Raw genomic sequence first — 26,645 nt, 5'->3', positions numbered from 1 at the left:
TGGAGCCACCCCAGCCCCTGTCACTCACAAACCAGATAGTCAATTCACAAACAGGCAAAGGCACACAGAAAGGTCAGGCAAGAAAACAGCCACTTTCTATAAGTACTGTTTTCAAACACAGGATTTAAAAAACCATCCTTCTTAAAAGATGGGTTATTATATCCTGAGTTCAGGGATACCAGACTTTAATTTTCCATCTTGCTCCTATGGGAAGATATGCAGGTAAACATTATGCACAGCATTCCCCATTCTAGCCTATGGGCAAGATAGCCTTTCAATAGTGAAAAAAGAAATTGGCAGTATTTCACTATCAGAGCATGTCACCCACACTAGTAAATGCTCTACCTTTCACATACACTGCACCCTGCCCAGGAGGGTACCTTGGGCCTTCCATAAGGGTGTCCAATGTGTACAGAAAGGGAAGGGTTAGGCCTGACCAGTGGAGACACTGGTCAGGTCAGTATGGCAGTTAGCAACTGCACACAGGCACTGCAGTGGCAGGCCTGAGACATAATTTTAGGGCTACTCATGTGGGTGGCACAATCAGTGCTGCAGGCCCACTAGTAGCATTTGAATCACTAGCCTTGGCACACTCAGTGCACTTTACTAGGGACCTACTGATTAAACAAATCTGCCAATCATGGATAACCAATTATAACTGCAATTTACCCAGGGAGCACTTGCATGTTGACACTGATCAGCAGTGGCAAAGTGCCCAAAGCATCTAAACCAGCAAAAACGAAATTCAGCACAGCGTCAAAAAATACAGGAGGCAGAGGCAAAAAGTCAGGGGAAACCATGCCAAAGATGCCAGGTCTAACAACAGGTTTGCAGCTGTGCCTAGTGCAGTGCTTTCACTGTAATAAGGCACTCTTTCCGTGTTTATACTTGGTGCACCTGTTTAAAGGTGGGCCATGGCACAACCTTCAAAAGTGCTTCCTATCTGTAATAAGGGTTCAGGTGTTTTGTTGTCATATGCATTAGTATGGCATGAAATATTTTACTTGATTGAGTTCATTCAATGGCTCTACATATAATGAAAGTGTCTAGAAGAGATACAAAGTCTGTTGCACTCTGTGTTGATCATGTTTGGTAAAACTGATTAGTTTGATATTCATTTGAGCAAATTTCTCTAAAAGGAATGATCTCAAACAGGAATGATATTTACAATGCTCTCACCACTGCTTTCAGCCTGCCTAGTTGAATGTGATGGTGAACGGTACAAAAGATGCAGAGAGGTCGAGCAACATCAGGAGAGTAGAGTCAGATGTATCCATAATATTCAAAAAGCATTATCTAAACATCATTGAGGGCTCTCTCAATACCTCTATTGGACCAGAACCCTGATTGCAAGTCCTCAAGTTTCTACAATATTTCTATGATGTGAATAATTGTGGCCGCCTTTGTGATCTTTGATAATAGTAGCAAGGGGAAAACTGGACAGATTCTAAATGAGCCATTTACAAGTTGGAGCCTGGGACCCCCTACATCAATGTCCAGAGTGGATGAGATGACATTCATATTGTTATTCTTTTTATCATCTTCAAATCAGATTATCTCTTATTGTGGCAATATTTCGCCTCAAAGTATTTGTGCAATTTGTAATGCCATTCCTCTCAGCTGTATTCTTCCTCTTTTTGCTAGATGCTGGATTAGACATGGTGATGGCCACAATTCAGCTCCTCTGGTGGAAAATGTGGAGTTGTGCAGACTCTGTATTTCGCATGGAACGCGGAGTTTCAGCAAAACTCCAATAACCGCCGCTTGGCAGAGTTTCTTCTTACGCTTGGATCGGCAAGGGGGATTTTCAGGCATGACTTCTCAAAGCAGGAGATCTCTGTAGGTCACTGTCGTTCCCGTTAAGAAAGCTGCAGCTCGAGTAGAAAATCTACTCGAGTGGCTGAAAGAAGCAGCACCCTCTGGTGCACCATGTGGTGGCATTTGCTCTGATTTTACAGTGCAAAACAAGCTCCCAGTGCTAACAATCTGCACAAGTAGCACAATGTCAAAAATCCCTCGCACTTGCAGAACTTCGTGGAATCTTGTGGAGTTTTTAAAAACATAAATTCTGCCCACCCCTTGATTAGAAATGCTTTTAAGTGTTTTGAAAATTTCTCTCTGTTGAGTTGCAATACACTTCAATCTTATACTTTCTACTATCAATGTTTTATATTGCCTCCCGATTGCCTGCAGGGTCTCCTCTCTGGTGTTTGTCTAATCCTTTGCTCCATCACAGATAAAGTTTCCTCAGTGAATTATAAATGCAGGTATGTAGCAGTTAGATCCAGATTTAGCAAAATACTAATTTTATTTAGCCAGAGTTGTGAAAATGTGCAGCCCATGCAGTGCTGTGGTAATCTCAGGTTGCATCCTACTTTACAGCATGCTAATGAAATCATGCCTCATCTTGTTAGCTGACACTGACTGAATACTTTATCCTGCACTAATTGGAAAATTGCTAAGTAGCATTGATCATAATGTCTTCTTGTATTCCTCTGAGTATAGGCCTGGGGAAATAGAATTATGATTTGTAATCTATTACCGTCCCATTATCATTGTAGTTACCACAGTCCTCATTTAAATGTTATGCATTTCATTATATTTTGGAAACATTCTTAAAAACGAAGTTTGATTCAACAGCCATATAGGTTTTCAAATTAGTTTCTTTTGGAAATATAGATTCGTAAAACAAACATACATAGTTACAATTCATCACAATCAACACTGTACATAAAAATTTCGAGAAGAGAATAAAATATACAATCCAGTGACATAATCCAATCAGTAAAAACCACTTGGTGGATCATAAAAATTACAATAAATAGCAGAATCACACATCAGCAGAACAACCAGTAAGATTGCTAAAACATTGTAAATGCCTATCTTAACCTCACATCCAGGGACCTGTTCCTTGCTGGATCTGCTTTTTCTTAACGGATAGAACAGAAGCTGTCAGTGTGGGAACTTTCTCCTTGGAATCCTGCCAAATCACCTGCAGAGTGCCTGAAGGCTCATCGTTCAACCCCACCCTCTTAAATGCATATATGATCCCTCTGGCCAATGTCATCCATGCACACAACATGAACATCCTGGCCTACGCAGATGACACACAACTCATACTCTCCTTCTTAAACAAGACCCGCAACACGCAAAAAAACAAGTTCACTGCCTGAAAGGCCAAATTTACTAACTGTATGAAAGGCAACTGTCTCCAGTTCAACACCAAAAAGACAGAAGTAGTGATCTTCATCAAGATCACCTCCCCATGGGACTCCAACTAGTGGCCGGCTACACTCGGGCCCACACTAGGAACCTCAGCATAATCATCAACAGCAAACTGGACATGACTGCACAAGTCAATCCCATCACTGCATCTACCTTCCATACATTAAATATGCTGATGAAAATCTTCAAATGGCTCCCAAACAACACTAGAAAAACTGCCAGTCAGGCTAGTCACCAGGAAGTTGTACTATGGGCACACCCTGTATGGCAAGATCACCAAGCAACTCACTAGACTGCTTCAAAGCATCCAGACGGGGCAGCTAGACTCATCTTGAACCATTCACACAGAACTCACAACACACCTCACCTTATGGATCTACAACCCACACATGCAAGGCACTACATAGCTCAGACCCCACCTACCTAAACAGCTGCATCTCCTTCAACCAACCATCCAGAAATCTCTGTTCTGCAGGCCTCCTACTTGCACACCTCCAGCACATATAGAGAACCAGATCAGGAGGACAGGCATTCTCTTACATCACTTCTAGAGCATAGAATGACCTCGGACTCCACTCCAGAGCCTCCTAATCTCTTCTTGAAATCTGCAAGACTCTGAAGACCAAGCTTTTCAATTTACTAACCTAGCATAGGCAAGGTTAGGCACACACACTTGCTCAGTTCCAGGATACCCTTTCCCATGATAGTGTTCTTTACAAAAACACAACAACGTGCCAGGCGTTGTTATTCTCTTCCCCACTTCACTCTGTGCTCACCATCATCATTCTTCTGTGACTGCTGGATGTTTGAGCTCTTACATAGTGTAGGAGCAGCCACATCACTGAACAGTGACTCTACCAATGACAGAGCTGCTGAAGAGTGTGGGCATGTTTCTCCTGGATCCAGTTGTAAACTCGGGAAAGTCACAGAATGGGGTGTAACAGAACCTGCTTCTCCTTTCCTTCCCTTCCCTGATGCTTGAGCAGAAGAGGAGGAAAGCTAAAGGAAGGCAACACCATAGCATTAGTCAACTTATGATACCCACAGGTCTGACGCGAGTAGGGGAAGATAGGATGATGTGGAAGATTTACCACAGCAGTACCCATTTTTTGTTTACTTCCTCTGAGTCTCAAGGATGAGTTGACAGCAAAAGATGCATTTCCCCTACTTTGGCAAGATCTGTGGAGACACATAGGTGAAGTAGTAGAATGCATGTGCAGGCCTTGTGAAGTCATTGCAGATGGCAAAAGCTGACAGAAACGGTTATTTTGTATAAAGACGTCCCATGAAAGTGATATGTATCATAAAATGCAATTAAGGACATTCCATGTATTCCCTTGCCGACACCTCACACATCACATGGACAGCACAAAAGCGGACTCCCACCAGCAGCACAGCATTGGCTTTAACTTTAATCCTAATTTCTATTGTTATTAGTTATGACTCCGCACAATGATTGTATTCCCATCGGGGTGTGAAAAACAGAGCGAAAGTCACAGCTGAAGCAACATGTGTGTGGTAAGAGTAAATGGCGCAGTTTAATCGTTAGAGAATTTCACAGACTCGGTCTTGGTGTACGCTGATGCCAATCACCCCTGCTTTTGAAATATAATTTTTAAATAACCAGCAATTACTTGGAATGTTGTAATTTTGGATCACGCGATACAATCGTTGAGATGTCAGCATATGAAGTTGCATGTACACTAGAGAAGTGGATTAATTTAGACCCTGGTTAAGGACCGCCCGCCCTATTTGAGAGATTCACCCAAGCTGATGGTCTGTGAAATTATTTGCAGCCCCTGCCTCCATCAGAGCGCTGTTGGTTTGTCAAACATGCGCCATGAGAGCCTACCTATGCAACCGTTTTTCAGAGAAACCAAACACTCAAAGCATGTTTTTTTTATCTCTAAAGAAAAAACAATTGTCGTTGCACAGGGAGTTTTCTCCCTTCGTAGTAGGGCCATTATACATGCTTCTGGTCCAAGAATGGCATTCCTCACATTTCCGAAACGGATAGGGGAAATGATTGATGTTGCCCAGCTCTCTGTAGGGAGGGATGCCTATCATCACCTGCCAGCTCTGCGGAAGGGTTGCCCGTCACAGGTTTGACACTGGCTCTCTCCCAGGTTTTCGACATAAGTAGAATAAATAGTAAAGAGTCCAAAAAGCATGGCAGGAGCAGCTCTAGTGTAGTGTTCAGCTCCTAGACAGCATGGCCATAACTCTATACCATCCCTCTTAGTGGCTTTAGTTTTAAACCACGTTGGCCAACAACTTCTGTGAAATTCCTCAAAAGCTGTTTGACAAAATATAACCTCATTGCATTCGTGGAGGCAAAGGTTCTGACCTCTGAGAGGACCAGAAGGGATTACAGAAAATGTTGAAAAATGAAAGTCTCATTAGGGCCTCGTGTGCTACCACTATGGCCTGAGCTGCAGGTTACTTGTAGAGAACCATTTTCACTTCCTGGTAGCAGACCTACAAAGGTCACCTGAAGGTTTGTTCGGAGCTCCAGCAGCTGATAACAAATGTGCCAATAAACCTCCACGAGTCACTGTGTCAAAAGATGCTCAGGCATCAAGCATAAAAGAGGGTGTGAATGTTAATCTCTGACTGGGTGTCATCCAAAATCTATGTCTATTAAGTGCCATTGTTAACATCCTGTCAGTAGACTCTAGACTCCCATTGCACAACGTTATGAAGCTTTCAGTAAGAAACATGACTGGCAGGTTACGAGCGAGAGATGTCTCGTCTTGATGTGAGTTTTGAATGAGTTGATACTCTGCCTGTCTTTGCAGTAGGTCTCAGATATGCTATCAGGGCGCCTAAGGTGAACTTGACATCGTGCTAAATAAAGTCCAAGATGGAATAAAACCAATAAAGTTGGCCTATGACTGCAAGTGACTTTTGCGATGCTGTCACTTGGACAATCAAATGGACCGACTATGTCGATGTAGACTATGCGTTGACCTCAAATGAATGGCCTGGGAGAGAGAAGAAGGTTTAATGCAGTTGACTGGCAATTGTATTACCTTGAATGCTCTAATGATATTTAAAAACGAAATTACAAATGTTTAAAAGAAAAAGAATGCGATGGTTGGACTTAAAAGATTTTGAGGAAGGTGGGGCAACCCAGTGGTGGATTAGGACTGCAGGCCGTCTCAGTCACGTGGGCATGATCCTGGCCACCCTTGTTTATCCTTTGTGCTGAAAACACTCTTCGAAAATTCAAAGCAGCATAAGGCTGTGCAGCTATCAAATGAGGCTCTGCATTTGCCAGAAGGATGTTTCTGGATTTCCCAATGTATCAAAAAATGCAAATATGGATCTCTATTCTGTATACAAGTTCTGCAATTGGTAATTTTAATGCAATATCCCAAGTGTTTTATTTTAAGGATTTTTTAGCACTAGTTCTTTCAACTCTGCAATCTTAAGTCGCTGTGGGAAGATGGCCACAAAGACCTCCATTTCTCCAGTAAACTGGGATTCCTCCAAATCAGCCATATGCTTCCTCTGTTCACAAATGCTTCTCCACTTCCCACCTAGTTCCATCAGTTCCCAGAAACTGCTAACTGTCAATCAACTCTTCTCAGTACTTCAGCAGTGAATTGAGAGCTCTCTCCTTGTAAGAAGGTTCAAGTTTAGTACAAGACCTGCTTGCTTCTAAGCACAAAGGCGTAGTGGAGGAACATTTCCTCTAGACAAGCAAACTTCTAATGTGCCTGTTAACTATGCCTTACAGTTCCAAAAGGCATCATGTAGATTTTTTAGGAAAGTGTCTTTATGACAAATTTGAGGTCTTTTGTGGACAAAGCATAATATGCTTGAAGGGCTTGTTCAACTAGTCATGCCCTCTCCCTTGAAAATTAAGACCTATCCTTCCTAAGTCAGCCTCTCAAAATAGCAAAATCGTTCCACCACCTTCTGATAACAACACCAAAAGGATTGTGAATTTGAAAGGGAACCTGAAAGAGCCTACAGTTGAATAGAATCAGGTGATAGTAAACATTTATTATTTTTTTGTAAAAGGAAACTGACGGCAGGAAAGTTGCCCTACTTTCTTCCATATGTGTAGTAATCATTTGAAAATTCTATAGGTCAGCTGGTCACAGCAACCACATTAGCATAAACTAATCAAACGTTTTCACCGGCCTTGAAGAGTCAATTAATGATGGCGAGAAAATGTACAACTCATTTCATCTCTTGTACCTTCAGAGCTATAAGAGATTAATAAGGGCCTGATGTTCTCTCCCCATTGGAAAATCAGACATGTGAAACCCTGTATGTCTGACTGTGAATGCACGGATAGAGACCTGCAGTGGAAGTAGAACTCCTTCCCATTCCCAAACGGGGAACATTTTTAAAGGAGCCCATGTTGTTTCTTTAAAAATTGTTTCCTGTTTTGAAACATATCGGGGAAAGCAGGCTATTTGTCCCACGGACCATGGCCTGCTATCCCTGGCACCACAAATCCTAAAACAGATTTTGTCCCATGGGCCAGGTCCGCAAATCAATTAACAACCCAACTCATGTGTTGGTAACTGACCAATCTTTTCCATCTTATTTTTGTCCTTTGTGTATTTTTTCTTTCCTCTCCCCTCACCTTTCTTTTCAATTCTTAGTTTTCCTCACTCGTATCTATTTATTCGTCATATATTCTTTTTCTTATTCTTGTCTATCTTTTTAGTCAAGTTAAATTTTTTCTCCTCATATTACTCCTTTCTCTTTCATTTCCTGTTTTTAATCATTCTTTTAATTTATTTTATTTTTTGTTTTCTGTTATCGTCTTATTCATTTATCTCTGGTTCCCACTCTGTTGCCCTCTTTGTTTTACATTTCTTTTTTTCTTTATTTCTTTTTCTTTTTTTCCTTCTTTCTTTTTATATTTCTTTCTCTTCACTTTGGTGTCTTTTTCCTTCCTTTTGTCATTATTCAATCTTACTTTTACATCAATATTTTTTCTTCCTTTGTCTCTCTTGCGTTTCTATATCTTTCTTTCCTCTTCTGCCTATTTCTTTCTCTTAATTCTTTCTTTCATCTCTTAGCTTACTTGTTAATTTTTAATAATATTCTTTATTCTTTCTCATACATTCTTTCATTTTGTTTACCCTAATGTTCATTTGACAATTTCTGTCAAGATTCTACGTATTACATTCAGCTATATATTTTTTAAATTTTTCCACCCTGATCTTCTGTTTTTTTTCTTTTATTCATCTTTTTTCTTCATTCAATTAATTTCTTGGTTTGTATTATTTCCTTTGTTCTATCATACCTTAACTTGATTTTTTTTGCACACAAATAACTATCCCTTTTTTTCCTTTACCTTTTCTAAATGGGCCATTTTTTCTTTTTAATATTTCTGTATTTAGTTATTTGTTCTTTGTTTTCTCCTTCATATGTGTTTCTATGTTCTTTTGTTTCTTCTTTTGTTTGAGACTTTTTCTACAACCCCCTTTGGGACCTATTTATTTTCTGATTTTCCTTTTTAGAGAAACACTTTTATTTACTCTTTTCTTGTGGTTTGCTTGCTTTCCTGTATCCTTCTCTTTGTTTTTTCAATATTATTTAATTTCTTGTATTTTTTATTTCACTTTTTCTTTTTCGTATTTTTTTATATTCTCTTCGATCTCTTGAATTATTTGTTCTTCATTTTGTTTGCCTATATTTTTTTTTTACTGTATTTGCTATTTCCCAATTCTTTCTTTCTGTCTTTGTTTCTTGTTTTATCTTTCAGTCTCTCTATCCTTCATGTTCTTTGCTTCCCTTTCTTTTAATATCTCAAATGTTGTATTTGCACTTTTTTCTCACTACCCTTTATTCAATGCTGTCTTTGTTTTTTAATGTACTTTCAGATTTCTCTTACCTTTCTTGTCTACTTTTCATTTCATTTTTTCCCATTTTACTCAGTTTTCTGCCTCGTCTCTCTTTTGTGTTATCATATTTGACCTTGTCATAAAAAGGTTTTCGTTACAGCAAAGTCTGCTAAGACACTGAGTAAACAAAACACTAGCACATACCTAATATACCCAAAATACATTGATAACTAAAGAGCTTTTGCCCTGCACATCAACATAGATTACTGGATAAAGGCATGTAAGACATAATACGTTATTTGTTCTACTGCCGAGTTGAATCTATATATTTAACAATAAGGTGGCTAGGATATGGAAAGTTCACTCTCCTTAGCACAATTGCTATGTTTAGAGATAGGCACAGTACAATCGTTGGGACGTGCTGCGTCCTCAGGAACAACTTCAGAAGGATTGTTGGAGTGTCGTTTCCTCGTGAATATTTGAACCACACAAACATGATGCTTGTTTCAAAGTCCTTGAGTGGCTTTTGAAGCCTTTCATGAACACTATGGTCATTTGTAAAATATTATGACATTTAGGAACCAGGGCTCAGTTTAAAAGTTAGTAAAATTCAGATGATACATTGCGTTATTAAAAGAAGCTCACAAATCAGCGAAGACTTCATGTTTTACATATCAGGTGTTTTGCTGATTTACAAGCCACATTTGTTTTACTTAGCCTTATCTCAATGTGTTTTAATATGCTTTGTAAAACTTAATAGCCATCCTTCACTGTTCGCAGTATCTATTATGTAAGATCTTGCAGTGGATGCGTTGGTTGCTATGTACTGTAAGGAAGCCAGGTATGAAGAATATACTTCAAGCTTTCTTGGCGAATGATACAGTCAACATGTTATCATATAATTATATGAGATTGCAGAGTTTTCTTATTTTTATATTTGCGATCACTGTATTTCTGAAAACCCAAACAAACTTCATATGAAAATAGAGGCCTATTCACATTTATGAAATAATAGATATATTTATCAAAGAGTAAAAATAACAAATCTCTTTATGTTTCTTTCAGACAAAATAGAAGATGAGTTAGAAATGACAACAGTTTGTTATCGGCCAGAAGGACTGGAACAATTAGAGGCACAGACCAACTTTACAAAGAGTGAACTGCAAGTACTTTACAGAGGTTTTAAAAATGTAAGTTGTTAGTAATTAAAAATATTTGAACGATGTAAATGACTACATGACTAGATATATAAATCATATGTACATGGAAACATATATTACTTTAGCTTGCAAAATATTTCCCACTATGTCTATGTAGAAGACTGTTTGGAAAAAAGGCCCCGATTGTTTGAAGGCACAGCTGTGTTTAGTACAGACAGAGTAGATAACAAATGTGAAGCAGTCTAAGATGATGGGCGAACCATTTGTCAGAGAAGTCTCATCACATGCTAAACCAGATTGTTTAAGGGGGTAAGCAATGGAAGAGGGGAAGAAAGAACACTTGTGACTCATGGGGTTAGCATGTATTGTTATGTGAGTAGTCTTGAAAATAGTAAGGGAACATCAGTGTTTTGAAGGAGAGTTAACTGAAAGCTTGGGCTTTAGAAGAAATGTCAGAGATTTGTGAAGAAATTGAGAGATCGATTTGGAAAGAAATGTTATGTTTTTTTAGTAAGAATATAATTTTGATAGAAGCAGTGTACAAGTGATACTACGAAAGTGTCACTTCCCTTGAACACTTGACGAGTTTAGGTTTTTATCTACTGTTGAAGAAGGAGTAATGTGAATTTGTATTTGCAAATGCAGGGGTGGTGTTTTTAGGGGACCTGGGTGTGACAGGGAGCATGCTTCACTCAGTAGCTCAAGAATTAGTAGATATGTAAAATGCGTGACACATGAAATCAATGATATTGATTAGAGACTAAGCACAAATAATCTACAAAAGAAAGAACTAAATATACTTTGAAGAATGTTTGACTCTATTATACCATACTTTGAATACCCATGTTTATTTCAGTATGATTTAGTAGTAGGCATTCTTCTTTGGGAGTAGTTATGAGAATTCAACCCTGTTACATCTTGCAGACCTGAGATAAGAAGCCTTTATCACATCCAGTGTCATCTTTTAAAAACTGCTGACTGCAGAAGAATACTTCTTTGACTTTCAAAACTATAGTAGAGTAGAAGATTCTCCTGCACAGGGGTGGCACGTCTTCAGCTATACTCAGTGGAAGGTGACCACTACTCATAAGAACAAGACTGCTTGCTGGAATTATTACAGCCATCCTTAAACCTCCCAAATGCTACAGGCCATGTTAGACTTTTTCAAGCCCATCTCCGCATTAGCTAACCTAAACACGGATTTGGCTCTTTGGCTGAAGTTTCAGAGCTTGATGAGACAGTTTATATCTTCGCCTTCATCAGATCAGAGCTTTGCTTTGGAAGCGCTTAGGAATTAATGGTCCCCAGTCTCTATTATGAGGAGATCGTCAATGTCGGATAAGGAGTTGCAAAGATGGCCTCCTACCGAGATGCTGAGATGTTGCTCATTAACATCTCCAGCACTAGCTCTCCTTTGCAGATTAATATAAGCTCCTTTTTCAGATCAATATAACCTCTTTTTTTCAGATCAATATGCTATACACAATGCTCAGCTAATTTACCTCCCTTACTAAAGGTAATCCTCAATATGTGTATGCAGCAATATTCATCTTAGATAAGCATAATAATATGAACTAACTAGTAGCAGAGATGGAAGCAAAGGCTCAAACTGAAGATAGGCCAGCCAAGAACTTTAGAACTCTGGGTATGGTGGCAGAACAGATAGATGATATATTTATTGGAAGCTGTAGGATTTGGAAAATCTTTGGTTTTATTTCCAATCTTGGGTTCACGCTAAGGCCCGAGTACAAGTCTTGCAGTCTACATACCGCCAGACTCGCAGGGGTACAGAGGTGGCAGTCTATCCACTGCCCTATTACGAGATGGGACCGCCACAACCCCGCTGCAGCCACCAGGAGCTGCAGTTCCCTGGCTGTGTTGCAGTGGTGTAGAGGTATCCATATGCTTGGTGGGACCAATGTGGTCTCGCCAAGCATATAAACAGTTTCCCCTCCTGCAGGGTTTTTATGGCGGTTCCTCCTCGATGAAAACCCTTGCAGAGAGGAAACAAAGGGGGCCCTAGAGAGCCCCATGGTGCATCAGTGCCCTTGGATGCACACAGTGGGGCGCAACATGTGCCACCCTGTGGGAATGCACACCAGTTCCTGCACGGCATGGACTTTTCAGTCTGTCCCGTGCAAGAACTGTTTTTGGCATTCCATTTGCGGTGCCTGTTTTTAGAGGCACTCCAATGGGAATGCCCAAAAAAATCCCGCTAGACAGGAGGAAACTCCTAATCTGGCAGGTGGTCTGATCACAGCTTTGGTGGTGCAGCGGAGGGGCGGACCTGGCGCCACACTGCCAAAGTCATAATCAGGCCCTTAGTGTGGAAGCTGCGGAGGAATCAAAGGTAAAATAAATTGTGGTTCAACTACTTACACTTAATGGGCAGATTCAAATTTTGATATTTAAATGCAGTCGGCTCATAGGTTATATTTTAGGATGCAATACTAGGTGGCTAACCCAAGTACAATTTTGGTTAATTTTTTTCCTTTTCCTTTTCAAGAACATCTTAACAGTGTGGCCCATCCCATTAAGCTCAGACAGAGTTGTAGGCAATACTTTTTGTCTTCTCATATTTTGCAAAACCCACAGTTGAGAGGCAGTGGAGAATCCTGCAAGTGATACAGTCATCAAAATCACTTTGTTCGGTTAATAAAAACCATAAAAGTACCATACTTAAATCATAATACGACACATAAATCACATGCAATACACAATAAAATATCATAACCGAACATCAAAAATAAGGGCGACATGAGAAAATAGGGGAGGATATAAATCAGAGTTCATGAGGTTACATAAAAATCTTGGCTGTGGTTAAAACAATTAAAACAGTGCATCATTGCGGTAAAAATAATTTAGTAATAAAAAGGCAAGTATAAAGATACAGTCGTCTGTAACTTACCAATTGGCAACACACAGCTTTTTCAAGAAAGAGTGTCTGCAACAAATACAAATATGATAATGCTCTCATTGACTAGTTTGAGACAGTGCATAAACTGATGGGGGAAACCTTTCTTGATGCTGAAGAGGCATTTCAGCAATGTGAGTGCAATATATTTGGCTACTATACCGTGGGCGAAAATCCCTCAATAATTTAGTAAATGATAACTAAAGAATTATATGTGGCCCCAAAATTGATAATATCAGCTACATGACACAACTAATGTTCCCCCTAATTTGTTTCTTCAGTGACTGTTGATGAAAGGTCTCTTTGCAGTGTAAAAAAATAGAGTAAACATTAAAAGGCAAAATGACACTCAAATGACAAAAGTCTCACAAAGGGAAACTGGAGATATGATTACTTAAAGATTTAAGGCAGAGAGCACCACAAGAAGTGACAGCACCAATCAGTAGTCACTTTTCTGGGTTGACATGGACCTAGGTACAATTTTAAGCTAACCACGCTAAGCATGGGTCCGATATCTTAAGTGGGTTTGTCCCTGTTTTCCTTCTGACTTAGTCTCTGTACTGGAAGTTAAGATCCTCCAGTGGGCAAGATTGCAAGCTGTGTCTGCTAAACACCTCTTGTAGCTAGATAGCCACTGGCCGAGCTCCTAATAAAGCTTCTGGATTTGGCAGTAAAATCTCCTAGCAGGAGAGATGCAAATTTCTCAGCCATTAAAATCCTTGCGTCAGGTGGATACTTTTCATTTCTTCACACAGTCAATATTTCTTCCTTCAGACTATTAAAGATCTTTTAGGTAAAAAAGTATGCTGGTCTGATAGGAACAGTTCGAAAGCACATCTCTGAAGAAATTGACATCTAAGTCAGTTGCCCATTATTTAAGCGCCATAATAAGGCTCGCCCCCTGAATGTAAACTATGGTGAAATGGAGGTAGAGTCTCTTTTACTTGATGAGTTATTTAAGCTCCAATATAGGTGGGATATCCAGGAGTCCCCCTAGAAGTCCCCCTTGAAGTGCACATCAAGTTTCTTTTCCCATATTTTACCAGAAAAAAAGGCAGGCCGATTGCAATAATAATACTTCATCAGGCAGTATCTCAACTGTGATGGTCAAGAAGAAAATTGTCAAGAGGAAACGCCACAATATCTATATAAAGCGACCAAAGAAAGATTTGATCTAGATTCACTCAGACTGACAGATCCCCTAGATGGCCCTTTAATCCCTATAAATCCTTCTGGAAGAGTGCAATCTACCATTTCATTGGTGATGGCTCTTAAAATCTCATCACCGGCTGTTTGTGCCTGGGTGCCTACACAGGAACAAGTTATCAAGGTCCTGGACAGCTCTGAATCTCCTTTTTTTTACAGTGACTGACGGTCATATGACACAGTCAGACAGAGGAGTTTCCATGCCAGTGTGGAAGCAGGATATTAAGGTCTTGAACCCGCTAATTGATGCTTTCTGTCCCAACCTGCCATGCCATCATTTTAGTGACCAGATTACCTCTATTCCATTTCACACTGCCTTATCAATGGAGAATCTTGCTTTTGTCCTTAATTTTATTGCTTTATTTCATATTGACATTCCTTGCTTGAATCGTTCATTGTTATTAAAATGTTTATCTGATATAGGCCCTCGAAGGGTTATGAGGAGTAATGATATACTGTCAGTTCTTCTATTAAATGTTGTAAATGAGAAAGTTCTAGGGTGAATTTCAATTCTAAGACTATTGCAAATATGATTTTAGGAAATTGTAATTACCACTATAGTAGAGGCATATATGTTATCCCTGTTTATCAAGACAGGCAATCAACGAGCCTCGATATATAGTTAAGGGGGAGAGGAATAGTGTTCCTCTGGAAATTGGCATGGGCCAGAAGGAGGTTTTATTAAACAACCCTGAATCAACACATATTACAGAGGAGCCAAAAGAACATTCATCTTTTTGAATGAGGGTTTGGTTGCTTCTGGAGACGGCACTATGGATGGGTTGTCTAAATGGCCCTGGTTACCTAGGGCTCTCAATTGCAATTATATAAATGGCCTCAAACAGTATATATTGTTTAATCAGGGGTTTTAAAGTGTTGTTGTAGAAATTAGCTGGATGCTCAACTAAAGCTCAAAAGCTTCATTCTTTGGCTGTTCTGGCCACAGATATTATTTGCTTACAAGAGACCTGGGGCCAAATTTATCAAGGTTTTACGTCACCCTTGCACCATGCAATGGGGCACAAGGGCAATGCAAAACCTAAGTGAGATTTATCAGGCCACGCATGGCCAATTGGCGTGGCTTGAAAAATCTGAAGTTACGAAAAGCAGCGCTGCTTTGGGTTACTCTGCCCTGGGAAGGCATTTAGTAGGTGGAGCATGAGTGTTCTCACACATCCACCCATGGATTTTGGCACATTCCCAGATTTTTCATTTGTGGTAGACCTGGGAATGCATAAAAAACCTACGCCTCCCTAGGTGAGGCATAACAAGGAGAGCTATTTTTATTTCTCCATGTTATTACCTCCGCCTGCGAGTGCTGCATTCAGAAGCACATGTAGAAAGAGGAAAATGCCTTTCATTGGTTTTGTGCAGGAATGTGTCCCTTCTTGCACAAAAACAATTCTGCCTACAATGCAGACACCCTTGCACCATGACGCAAGGCTGCGTGCGTTTGCGCTAGGTAGCAAAAAGTGTGCCAGCACTAGAAATGTGCTGTATAATGGTAAATACAGCACATTCTTGCCCTTGCCCTTTCATGCAGCGCAGCAAGGTGGCTTACAGCATTGCACTGCTTTAAAGAGTGATAAATCTGGCCCCTAGTGTGCAAAGCCTTTTGACCACGCCAATTATATTATTAGTTGTCCTGTTAAAAAAGTAAAGAAGGGCCATGCCAGTGGAGATATTGCTATGCTTCTTAGCACAGAACATACACGGTCACACAAATCCTTTACTCATGCTTTGAACCTTCTACAATTTTTATCATTTAGCTGTAGGGGTATGGAGAGCTCGAAGTTAGTTTAGTATTTACTTGTTAATGTTTATCCCCTTCCTGGCCCTAATCATGATTCTCTCCTCAGTTCTTTTTTTCATTTCATCTCTTAACTATGGTAGGAGTGAGCATTGCTAATGTGTTAATTTTGGGGGTTTTTAATCCCAAAATCTCCAATCATGCTGTAAGCCTATATGCAGATACGGATAGGCAGGGAGTCTTAAATATCCCAAGTATATTTCTTCCCCTTCTCTATAGAGCGAAAAAAAAAGGCAAGTTCCTCCTGGGTGTGTGTAGGGATATTGGGTATATAATCATAAATGGAAGGTTGCTCAATGATATCCCTGCACAGTTCATAGTTCATATATAAGAGTGTCAAGAAGACCTCCGTAATCGATTATAGTCTCGCTACTTTGCAAATGTTCAGTTTGTTAACCTTGAGATGCCGATCTTGAGAATGCTCTAATCTCATAGATATTTCTCTTCTTCAGTCAGTGTACCTTTTATTTGTTGCAAGAGAGGTAAGAGGGAGTTAGCATCACTTTCAATTACTATAACACATAAACAAAGGTAGTCATGTAATGCAACCAAGACTACTGATTGGAGTTAAAGGTTTTATTACAAACTCAGAAACAGACTGATATAGATGAGTCTCATAAGTATATTATAAAACTAAAATATCCGAAGAATAAATCTGAATCTCCTCATGAAATTCAGCCTAAACAAAGGGAAGCGCACCAGGAACACAGTGGCTGCGATGCAAGAGATAAGGAAGACAATCTGGAGATTAAACTGCAAGATTTGATCCTCCTGCTGAGTCATTACTAGTTTTAAAGAAATCTAACCTATCCTACTCTAACCTAAATAGGGAAATCCGAATCATTCTAGGAGTCTTGTGTAAAGTTCTCCAAGTCTATATGAAGTATGACCTGAATCCACCCAGTGAGAAAAATAGCAAAAAAGGTCTGCACTCAGTGAAATCCTAAGGCTGTCAGCTCTCTACCTAACAATATAACACCCACTAACATACATAGTATACAAGGTAACCAGTGTACAAGGTAACCAGCGTAACCTTCTCCAGTATTCCATATAGAATATTGGCAACATTCAGCTCTTCTTTCACACTTTTAGGTGGACACTGTCAATCGACCTTGAACCTCCCTTCTCCGCCATGATAACACGTCTCCCACTTTGATAACACATCTTCTTCTTGCTAAAAGTTTCTCCTATACCTTACTATTACTACAAATTAACAATGCCTTTCACTAACTAACAAAGTCTAGTATCTGCACCTGCAGAGGAGAGAGCATGCAAACAAAACAATTCTCACTTGAAAGTTAAACATTGAATCTCAGGAACTTGTGTCCTGTAATTATGCTAAGTCAGCAGATCAGTTACAGTGCACTTGACTTTTGAATATAAGTGTATACACATTCCCAATAGTATATATATGGAATATCATGTGGAATAAAATCATGACTACATAGAACTGTTACATCCTAAAACATTTGTATAGCTATAAACAAGAACTACAGATTAACTACAATTTTCAACAATAGTATGCACACGTTAAATGATACTATTAAATTTTTATAATGACACATTTCAGAAATACATTAAAATCCTATTTGGTATTAGAATGTTAGACCACGTGAGATAAAATAAGTGCCAATCTGCACAAGTCAACGTAAATAGGGAATGTGCGAGGGTGGAGCCAAAATTAAGCCTCTCCAGACTCTTCCTGGAGCGATCATAATATAATTTCTTTTAACATGAAGTTAGCCCTGGAAGAATACCTGGCCTGGAATTTTAAGGATGGCACAATGCACCTTAGTGAATGAAAAAGTACATTGGAACATTTCAATTAAAGTGAAGTTGAAAGTTTTGTTAATAAGCACATTACAATTTAACACGAATAGGGATTTAATCTTGGTAACCTCCTTTGAGTAAGAACTTCAGACCCTGGTAGCAGAAAACGTTCTCCCATGTGGGGCATCACGGGTAAATAATAATCCTGTGAAAGTCTCCCATAAGGAATTTAGTTTTAACAATTAATAAACTGCAAAGGCAGGATATGTTATCATTCTGAAGGAGAAGAAGGAATCAATAACATTATTTAAAAGGAGGCGAACAAGATGGAAAACAACCGTGAAAAAGCAACATTGTGATAAGATCTGGATAGGTCTCTGGGAAGGCGTCATAAATAAAGACTCAAGAAGGTTTTGGCATATAATTAACATTTCCACTGTGAGTAGGATTGGCGATTGGGGCTAAATTTAGCCTATAACCAAGTAGTGAGTGGTGCTCGTATATTTCGAGCCTTTATTCAGACAACCATCTAGCTGAGGATTTTCCATTCTTGGCAGCTACTCTCTCTGAAGAGCAAGAATTAGTAACTCCCTCGAGGGCACACATTAAAGAAATCATACATAATGTGAGACCATCGTGAGATAGGGGCCCTGACCAAATTCTGATAACTATTATAAATTTGGAAGCACGCCTATGGTCAGATTATTTGGCTGCTCTTTTTAATTAAAGTTGTCGATACAATTCAATTCCTTCATCCTAGAGCGGTAGCTCCATGGCCCTCCCTAATAATTACATGCAAATAGCACTACTTGACTCAATAGGGAAACTTTTTGCTAAGACTCTGCTAGTCCATGTCCAAAAGTGGGCTGTGGTCAATAACATCATTCCATTGGAGCAGGCTGGTTTCAAATCTAATAGTCCTGCACTAGATAATATTACAGCCAACCAAGTGATTCTGTAGAAATATGTAGTGGCACGTAACACGCCTCATTAATTGATTTCTCCATTGCTTTTGACCATGTAGGTCTTCCAGTCCTTGTCGAAAGCATAGAATTTTATAAAATCCCTGATTACATGCTTAACCTTATTATTGCACTGTATTCTGCTACCCGGCGTCATGTACTTCTTGATGGTGACTGTGGATTATCGCCTAAAATTCTGATGAACAACAGCATTAAAGTAGGCTGTCTGTTACCCCTCTATTATTCTCTCTTAATATTTTTGATTTACCATCGGGTCTGGCTGCATTGGGCAGGGATGCCCCGAGGTTGGGTGATCGTAATATAATTCCACTGCTCTTTGCGGACAACATTGTGATCCTGAACCTAACTATGAGGGACTTTCAGAATCATTTGGATTGCTTGCAGAATTTTGCCCATAGCCACTATTAAAAATGTATATCAATAAGAGCAAAGTGACGATCTTCTGTGCTGAGGAAGGAGGAACATTGAAAAGGTACAAGTGGCAATAAGGAACTCAGGATTTGTAATGTGTGAACTCACATCCATACTTGGGGAAAATATTTTCTGCCATTCTTTTTGTGAAAGAACCTATCTCGAATATATCTGGGAAAGTGATGGCACATACTAATACACTCTTGACACTTTACAGGGCAATAGGCCGCAGACACTTTATTCATTCATTGTCTGTGTATAATGTAAAAATTCCCTGGACTTTACTTTATGCAATTGAACTAATGGAACATAACATTTTTTGAGTTTTCTCCATAAAATAGAGTGGAAAACACTCGTAAAACTTGTATTGTAAATACCCTTGCATCGTTTGAAGCATTACTCTTGGAAATGGGGCTCCTGAGTATTTCAGGGGTTAGCTGCCGTCCTCGGTTGGGGCCACAGTCTCTTGGTTTGCAATACGAATTCTTTTAGAAGCCTACTTTGTGCTGAGGTGTTTGACCTAAGTAGGACCTCCAATTTGCTTCTTAAGAATTTTAGTAAACCGGGAGGGCGTGGTCTTGCCAGCGGCAAGGTGGCTGGGTGCTGAGCGAGCTTTGCCGGCTGAGCTGAGGAATCCTACATTATCCGCAATCAGTGGGAGGCATCTATCTACTAAACTGCCTCCCTACATCGTATGATTTGGCCGTGACGCCGGGGGAGCTGTGGAAGAGCTGCGCCCAGGGTGTGTGCAGCACTGGTGCCTTGACGACCGCCTACCTCTCTCGTGGAACCCGGAGGCCTGCATCGGCCCATCCTGCCTGCTGGGGCGTCTCCCGCCCGCCCTTGGAGGGGTCGACTGCCGGTCGATACTGCTGATTGGTCGCGGCCTGTGGTCAGGCGGAGGGTGCTGAGCCTGCAGGTGTCCGTGACTCCTGGCTGCACCGGCCGGACTAACCGGGACCCAGCTCACACATGGGGGAACTGCTGACTACTGCGGAAGCTACGGGACCTCCGACGCCTCCCCACAAATAAGGCTGCACACTTTGGGACCAACTTGGCTGCTTGCTGGCCCCGTCCCTGCACTGTCACAGGGGGGCCGGGTGCTTGCTGCATCTCTGGCCCAGCGGCCACCTCTTCTGTGCGTGCCTGGCTTCCCCTCGGACTTCCCTGCACCTGAATCGGCCTACTTGCAGGCACACGCCTAAAGTGTAGCAGCCTCTCCTGGACTTTCAGCACCCCCTGCCAAGGAAGGCATTTGCACATATTGGGGACCGGCCGGTAAGCCCAACTGCCTCCATCCTAGTACTGTGACTGTCGAGGCCTGGGGGCCTGTGACATCACCGGCCTTGGTTGCCCGCCCCTCCTGGCCACACCCGGCTCCCCCTTGGCCTACCCTGTTCTGGGCCAGGCCGCCTCTAGTCCACGGCCTACTAGCCACCACTGTCTCGGCCGGCTGGGCGGAAGGGGGCCTACGTCAGAGGTTGCCTTTCTTACTTGAGGCTTTCTGCATACCGCACATGGCCCTGCGCTGGCAGTGAGATCCCAGGCATATTTCATGTCTCCATGCTGCGGCCTTCCTAGTTTGATAGTTGTGCCCGTTGGCGCCCCAAAGCTGTGCGACACTGCCTAACACACTGTCACTCAACTCCAGAGACATTGCCTGTGGCCTGCCTTTGGCCTCCTTGCACATCTCCCGCGGCCCACAGAGGCCCGTACAGGGTAACAACTAGGAGCTGTTCATACAACCTTCCTGCGGCTCCGCCTGGCCAGACTAATCTTCTTGCCTGTGAACTCGCCCTCCGGCTGCGAGGCTCCCCAAACTTCTCCCCATCTCCGCTGCCCCCTCATTGTGTGCTGTCATGGGGAAAACAGATACTAGGCAAACCAAACTCACCTTTTCGGGGGGCGGTGCGGGCAATGGCGGTGAGCCCCCCCCCCCCAAAGCCAATGAGCACTCCACTCAGACCGACTCCCCTGCGAGCAGGAGGACAGTCTCAGAACAAAGTCAAATCCAGTCCAAAGTCCATAGACACCAAAATTGACCACCTCACATCCCGCCTCGACCAGGTGAAACATAGGGTGGACTCTCATGACACATGGCATGTCCAGTTCGAGGCGAGGTTATCGGATGCCGAGGATGCGGGTGTGTCCAGTGTGCAGAAACTTCTTAAAATGGATCGAGATCATACATGCCACGAATGAGGACTTGGAGGTGCATTCATGAAGGAACAACATTCGGGTCGTTGGCCTGCCGGAATCCACCACCACCGGGAAAATGGAGATCTATCTCGAGTCCATGGTTCGTGAGTTCTTTGGCCTAGTCCTGTCTACCCACTTCATGGTCGTACAGGCGCACAATTCACTTGGCACCCGGGACCGGGCGTAGCAAATCATCCATCCTTCATAGGGCCAGGGAGCTGGGCGAGATCAACCATCAGGAAAGTACGCTATCCTTCTACCCAGACTTCACTCTGGCCGTCCAGGGATTTTCTTCCTGCCAAGCGTATCCTGCAGCAGCTTCCCATCACATACGCAATGCTCTATCCCTCCAAGCTTAGTATTGACTTTGGAGAGAAGCCAAATGCATCACAGACCCAAAGGCTGCCCTCACCTTCGTGAAACAATTGCAGAAATCCTCACCGTGCAGCCGCCGCACTGATTCAGAAGCTCGCCACACCAGTGACAATGACTGAAATCCTCATGTCCGGCTTTGTATTACTATTATGCATGTCATGTTAGTTTTTTAATATGTAATTTTTGCTGCAATTTATCTTTTTCTTTCTCTGTGTATAGGCACCTGCAGTCTCTCTGCCCTTTGGTGACGGGTGGTGGGTGGCCATGTGCTGTCCCTGGGTAATCGTGGTCCCTGGGTTAAATGGCCTACTATGCCCATCCTTTTAGCGGTCTGGTGTGCTTCATTGGGTGCGATACTCATCCTACAAGTTACCTCCCACTGAGCTATACCATGCTTGGCTACCCTGCCTATTTGGCAAGGGGGAAACGGCTGAGCCCATGCACCCCGTTGGGATGATTCCCAATCCTGTATCTAACTCCCCAAGTTTGGGATCCCTGGGTGGGGTGGGTTTAGATGCTCAAACTAATTGGGGGGATGGAGTGGGTGGAGGGTGAGATGTTTTTTTTCTCCCAGGGTTTTGAAACATGCGCCTCTTGCAAGAGGCTTGTATCTGTTTTGACTCTGGCATGTTGTTGTGGTATGTACTCCACACTGTACTGTACACTATTGCACTTGCTTTCCACACTCTTTCCATGGAATGTAGGTAGTTCACTACTCACTCTTCCAACACTGCTACATGGCTGACACTACATTTTGGACACGAAACATTAGGGGTCTGAACGATCACCGAATGGAACCTCCTATGCATGTGCACCTTGTCAGACACAAAGTGGACATCTGCTTCCTTCAGGAGACACACCCCCTACCTGCTACATCATCTAGGTTATTATCTCGTCACTGGGAGGAAACATATACCTCCTTCTATTCAAACTACTCACTCGGCGTCTCCAACCTTTTCAGGAAGGGCCTTCCCTGGCACAACACCCACTCTCTCCTTGGCCCAGAGGGCTGATATATGATCCTCGCTGGCACACTGTACAATCAACCGCTGATACTAGCTGCTCTGTATGGCCCCAACTCAGACAACCCCCACTTCTTCACACACATTTGGCAACTCATATCCTTGCTATGACCTTTTCCCTTGGTCTGGGAGGCGATTTTAAAATAGCACCCTCGCAGGTGCTGGACCGCTCTGGAGACCGCATCCACCACTCTCAGGACACCACCGTCCTCCACTAAATTATGGCTGATAACTCACTGCTAGACGTCTGGCAGCATTCTCACCCTGGCGAGCGCGAGGGAACATGTGTCTCAGGCTCGCGAGGCTCCTGGTCCCGCCTTGACCTCTGGATCACCACTTGGGATATCGTCTCCATGGACCACATGGCCCACTCCTTGTCTGATCATGCTCACGTGCACCTACGTATGCCACTCCCACTCACACTTCGCCATATGTCCACATGGCGCCTACCTCCCAATGCCCTCCACGGTGCCTACTTCCGCAAGGACATTCGCTGCGCCATCATTTCCTATTTTGAACACAATGTTGGCTCAGTCGAGTCACCCTCAACCCTTAGGAAGGCTTTTTAGGTCGTGATTAGGGGTAAATACATCACCAGTCAATCCGGGATGTTGAGGTCTATTATAGGCTCCCTCGAGTGTCTTGAAAATGACATTAAAGCATTAGTCCTTGAGTAATCTCGCGACCCCAGCCCTACCACACTCGCGCTGATCAGGATCAAGCTCACTGAATTCCATGAAGAGTCTGATAGAGAGGTCATATTTCTAGGTAGAGAGGCTCGTGCTCGACGTTATAGCAGGGCGACCGCCCTGGCAATACTCTTGCGAATCTCCTTCGGAAGTCGCACGCCTCTTCTTATATTACGGCACTGAGTGATGAAGCCGCGGGCAGGACCACCTCTCCCACGGAGATCATAGCCAAGATTTCCGCCTTCTACTCCCAATTATACACTGCAGGAACTATAGCCTCTCCAGAGATTATGGACCAATACTTCGATTATATCGAATTGCTGCGGCTTGGTAACAGTCACCGGGAATACCTAGATGAGCCATTTACCCATGAGGACATTTCTACAGTTATTGCAGAACGTCCGGGTGAGAAGGCCCCCGGTTCTGATGGATTCACCCCTGAATTTTATAAACAATACGAGCCCCTTCTCATCCCACATCTGGCCAAAATCTATATCGACTCTCTTGAACAGGGTAGATTCCGCGGGGCTCTGCTTACCCTTCTCTTGAAACCTGACAAACCCCAGAGAGCTGCGATTCGTACTGTCTGTTATTGCTGATAAATACTGACAACAACATTTATGCTAAACTCCTGGCCAACCGTCTCCTTCCGCTCATGTCACTGATCGCTTGCCCTAACCAGTCAGGTTTCATCCCGGGGCACGCCACCTCGCATAATCTGAGCACTATCTACTTGGTCCTTCATCAGATCAACCCTACTCTCCCTGCCGTGGCTGCCTTATTAGATGCCACAAAAGCCTTTGACACCCTAGAATGGCCTTTCCTCTTTTATCTTCTCCTTTGATTAGGTTTAAGTCCAGATTTCGTGTGCAAGATCCAATTGCTGTACACCCTCCCCACGGCGCGCATCAGGGTAAATGGGCAGGTCACTGATCCTATCACCATCTCGAGGGGCACCAGGCAGGGCTGCCCCCTCTCCCCTATGCTCTTCGCCATCGCTATGGAGCCCCTGGCAGCCCGGCTGTGTCAACATCACACGCACCGGGGTATCAGTTTATCGGCCCGCACCTTTGTCACTTCCACGTACGTGGACGATATCACGATGTACATTCACGAGCCTCGGGAGAATCTTGCACCAGTGACCAGGGAGGTTATCTGTTTTGGGGCCTCTCCGAAGTCCGGGTCAACTAGAGTAAATCTGTCCTCTTTCCACTAACGGATGCAACCAAGCCCTGTACTCTGGATTATCCTTTAATTTGGGCAACCGGCCCAACCAGGTACTTGGGCATCTGGTTAAGTAGGGATGTGGACGAACTGTGGAGGTCCAATTTTGGTAGAACAGTGGACTGGCTGGAGACCAAGATAGGCGCATGGCAAAGACTCCCCCTATAACTGGCTTAGGCGCTTTGCCATCGCTAAATTGGGTGTACTCCCTAAATTCCTCTATCTCTTTTTGAATATTCCCATTCCACTCACGTCACAATTATTCTCAAAACTACGCTCTAATATCATCACACTGCTTTGGGCCAGGCACCAACCCACCATCGCCTATGACATTTTAACATTACCCTTGTCTTGGGGCGGTATGGGGGCCCCCGATTTCAAACTCTGTGCGCTGTGCACCAAGGTCAGTTTTCTCCACTTCTGGATACATCTAACGTCCTTTACAACCTAACGTGGCAGTGAGGCAGTCCTTGCTTCCCCATGGCCGCTGCAGACTGCTCTACTTTTGCCACAAAAAGTACCACGCAGAGAGATTGACACGGTCGAATGTTTGCACTGGGCTTGGGATGTGCTATATATTTAGTGAATGCTTTGTCAAAACAGTAGTAAATCTGCACACACACAAGTACTTCTTGAATGGGTGCAAATGTAATCCTCTTTGAAATGCACAAACATTGGAATAGTAGGCTTGGAAAGCAGCACCAGTCTCAGATTTCCAGGCATACTACTGGCAATAAAACATGCAAAAGGTGATGGGCCAAATGCCTGAAAATAGACTAACGACTGGCTGTTGTTCCTGTAGCATTCTAACACATTGTGTTTTGCCTAAAGTGATGCTCTAGACAGAGGCTCACCTAATGCATTTCAGTATTGAACCTGTTCCTCATGGAACACTCTATGCCATACCTTGGTCATCTCGCACCCTCAACCTGCAGCCCACTGTTTAGATTCACACCCCCTGAATCTCACTGACTAACTACACCTGCCTAGCTATCACTCTTTCTGAAGAGGCCTCATAACCCTGCTATAAATACTGAATATACATATATTTATTTGCATCTAATGTCTGGGGATCAGTGCCAAAACGTTTGGAAATGTAATGTATGCTATGAATAGTGCTGTTGTATCATCATGTTAGTGATTACAACACAAAACCATGTTAAGTGCACCAGCAAATGAATGTTAATTGTATACATTTATTTTCTTTCTCATAGGAATGCCCAAGTGGGATTGTTAATGAAGACACATTTAAGCAAATCTATTCCCAGTTCTTTCCACATGGAGGTGAGCTGGCACTGATTTTTCTTCTACTCAGCAAATGAATTAATTGAATTTTAAATACAATAGTATGTTCATTCTAGAGTTCTGCCATAACATTCACCCAGTCCAACATAAATGGCTTTCTGAGCTTACGGAGTTTCTGTAGTTAGGTTTTCAAAGATAGTAAATGTGTGTTTTTAACTCTTTAAAGAATCTAATTGAAGATTTACAAATAATCCAATTCATATATCAATCTAATTAAATCATCAGTTTGACCACTTTCACTTTATGAAATGATGTGAATATGTGAAATAAGTAGTACTTTTTAAATGAATACAATGGCTGCACAACTAACTTTTTAAAACTCCTGTAAGATCCATCAGAAGGGGCATGATAGGCACCCTGGTAGTTGATGTGTGTTTCAATCATTACAGTGACACCAAAGACATCTCCTAGATGGAGTGCTCCGAAGGTGCTTTAGTCTCTGCTAAGCTTAAAGAAAAAGAACTGTATGCCAAACTCTAGATGGACGTTTCCTTAATTGCCATGTGTTCAGACATCAACAAATGTTACTTTGTCCTTCG

General features: G+C 42.3%; 1 protein-coding gene across 1 annotated transcript in view; it reads left to right on the top strand.

The window, feature by feature from the left end:
* The window catches only part of KCNIP1 (potassium voltage-gated channel interacting protein 1), a 1,548,155-nt gene that overhangs the window by 1,411,915 nt on the left and 109,595 nt on the right, over positions 1 to 26,645 (top strand). The window contains exons 3-4 of the mRNA XM_078653361.1: positions 10,104 to 10,228; positions 26,016 to 26,085. Coding sequence (XP_078509487.1) covers positions 10,104 to 10,228; positions 26,016 to 26,085 — 195 coding nt within the window. The remainder of the gene's footprint in view (positions 1 to 10,103; positions 10,229 to 26,015; positions 26,086 to 26,645) is intronic.

This window comes from Lissotriton helveticus, chromosome 7 (genome assembly GCF_964261635.1).
Source record: "Lissotriton helveticus chromosome 7, aLisHel1.1, whole genome shotgun sequence".
In the NCBI taxonomy this organism is placed as follows: Eukaryota; Metazoa; Chordata; class Amphibia; order Caudata; family Salamandridae; genus Lissotriton; species Lissotriton helveticus.
Note: the sequence above shows the minus strand (reverse complement) of the source record. Positions and strands in the feature narration are given on the sequence as shown.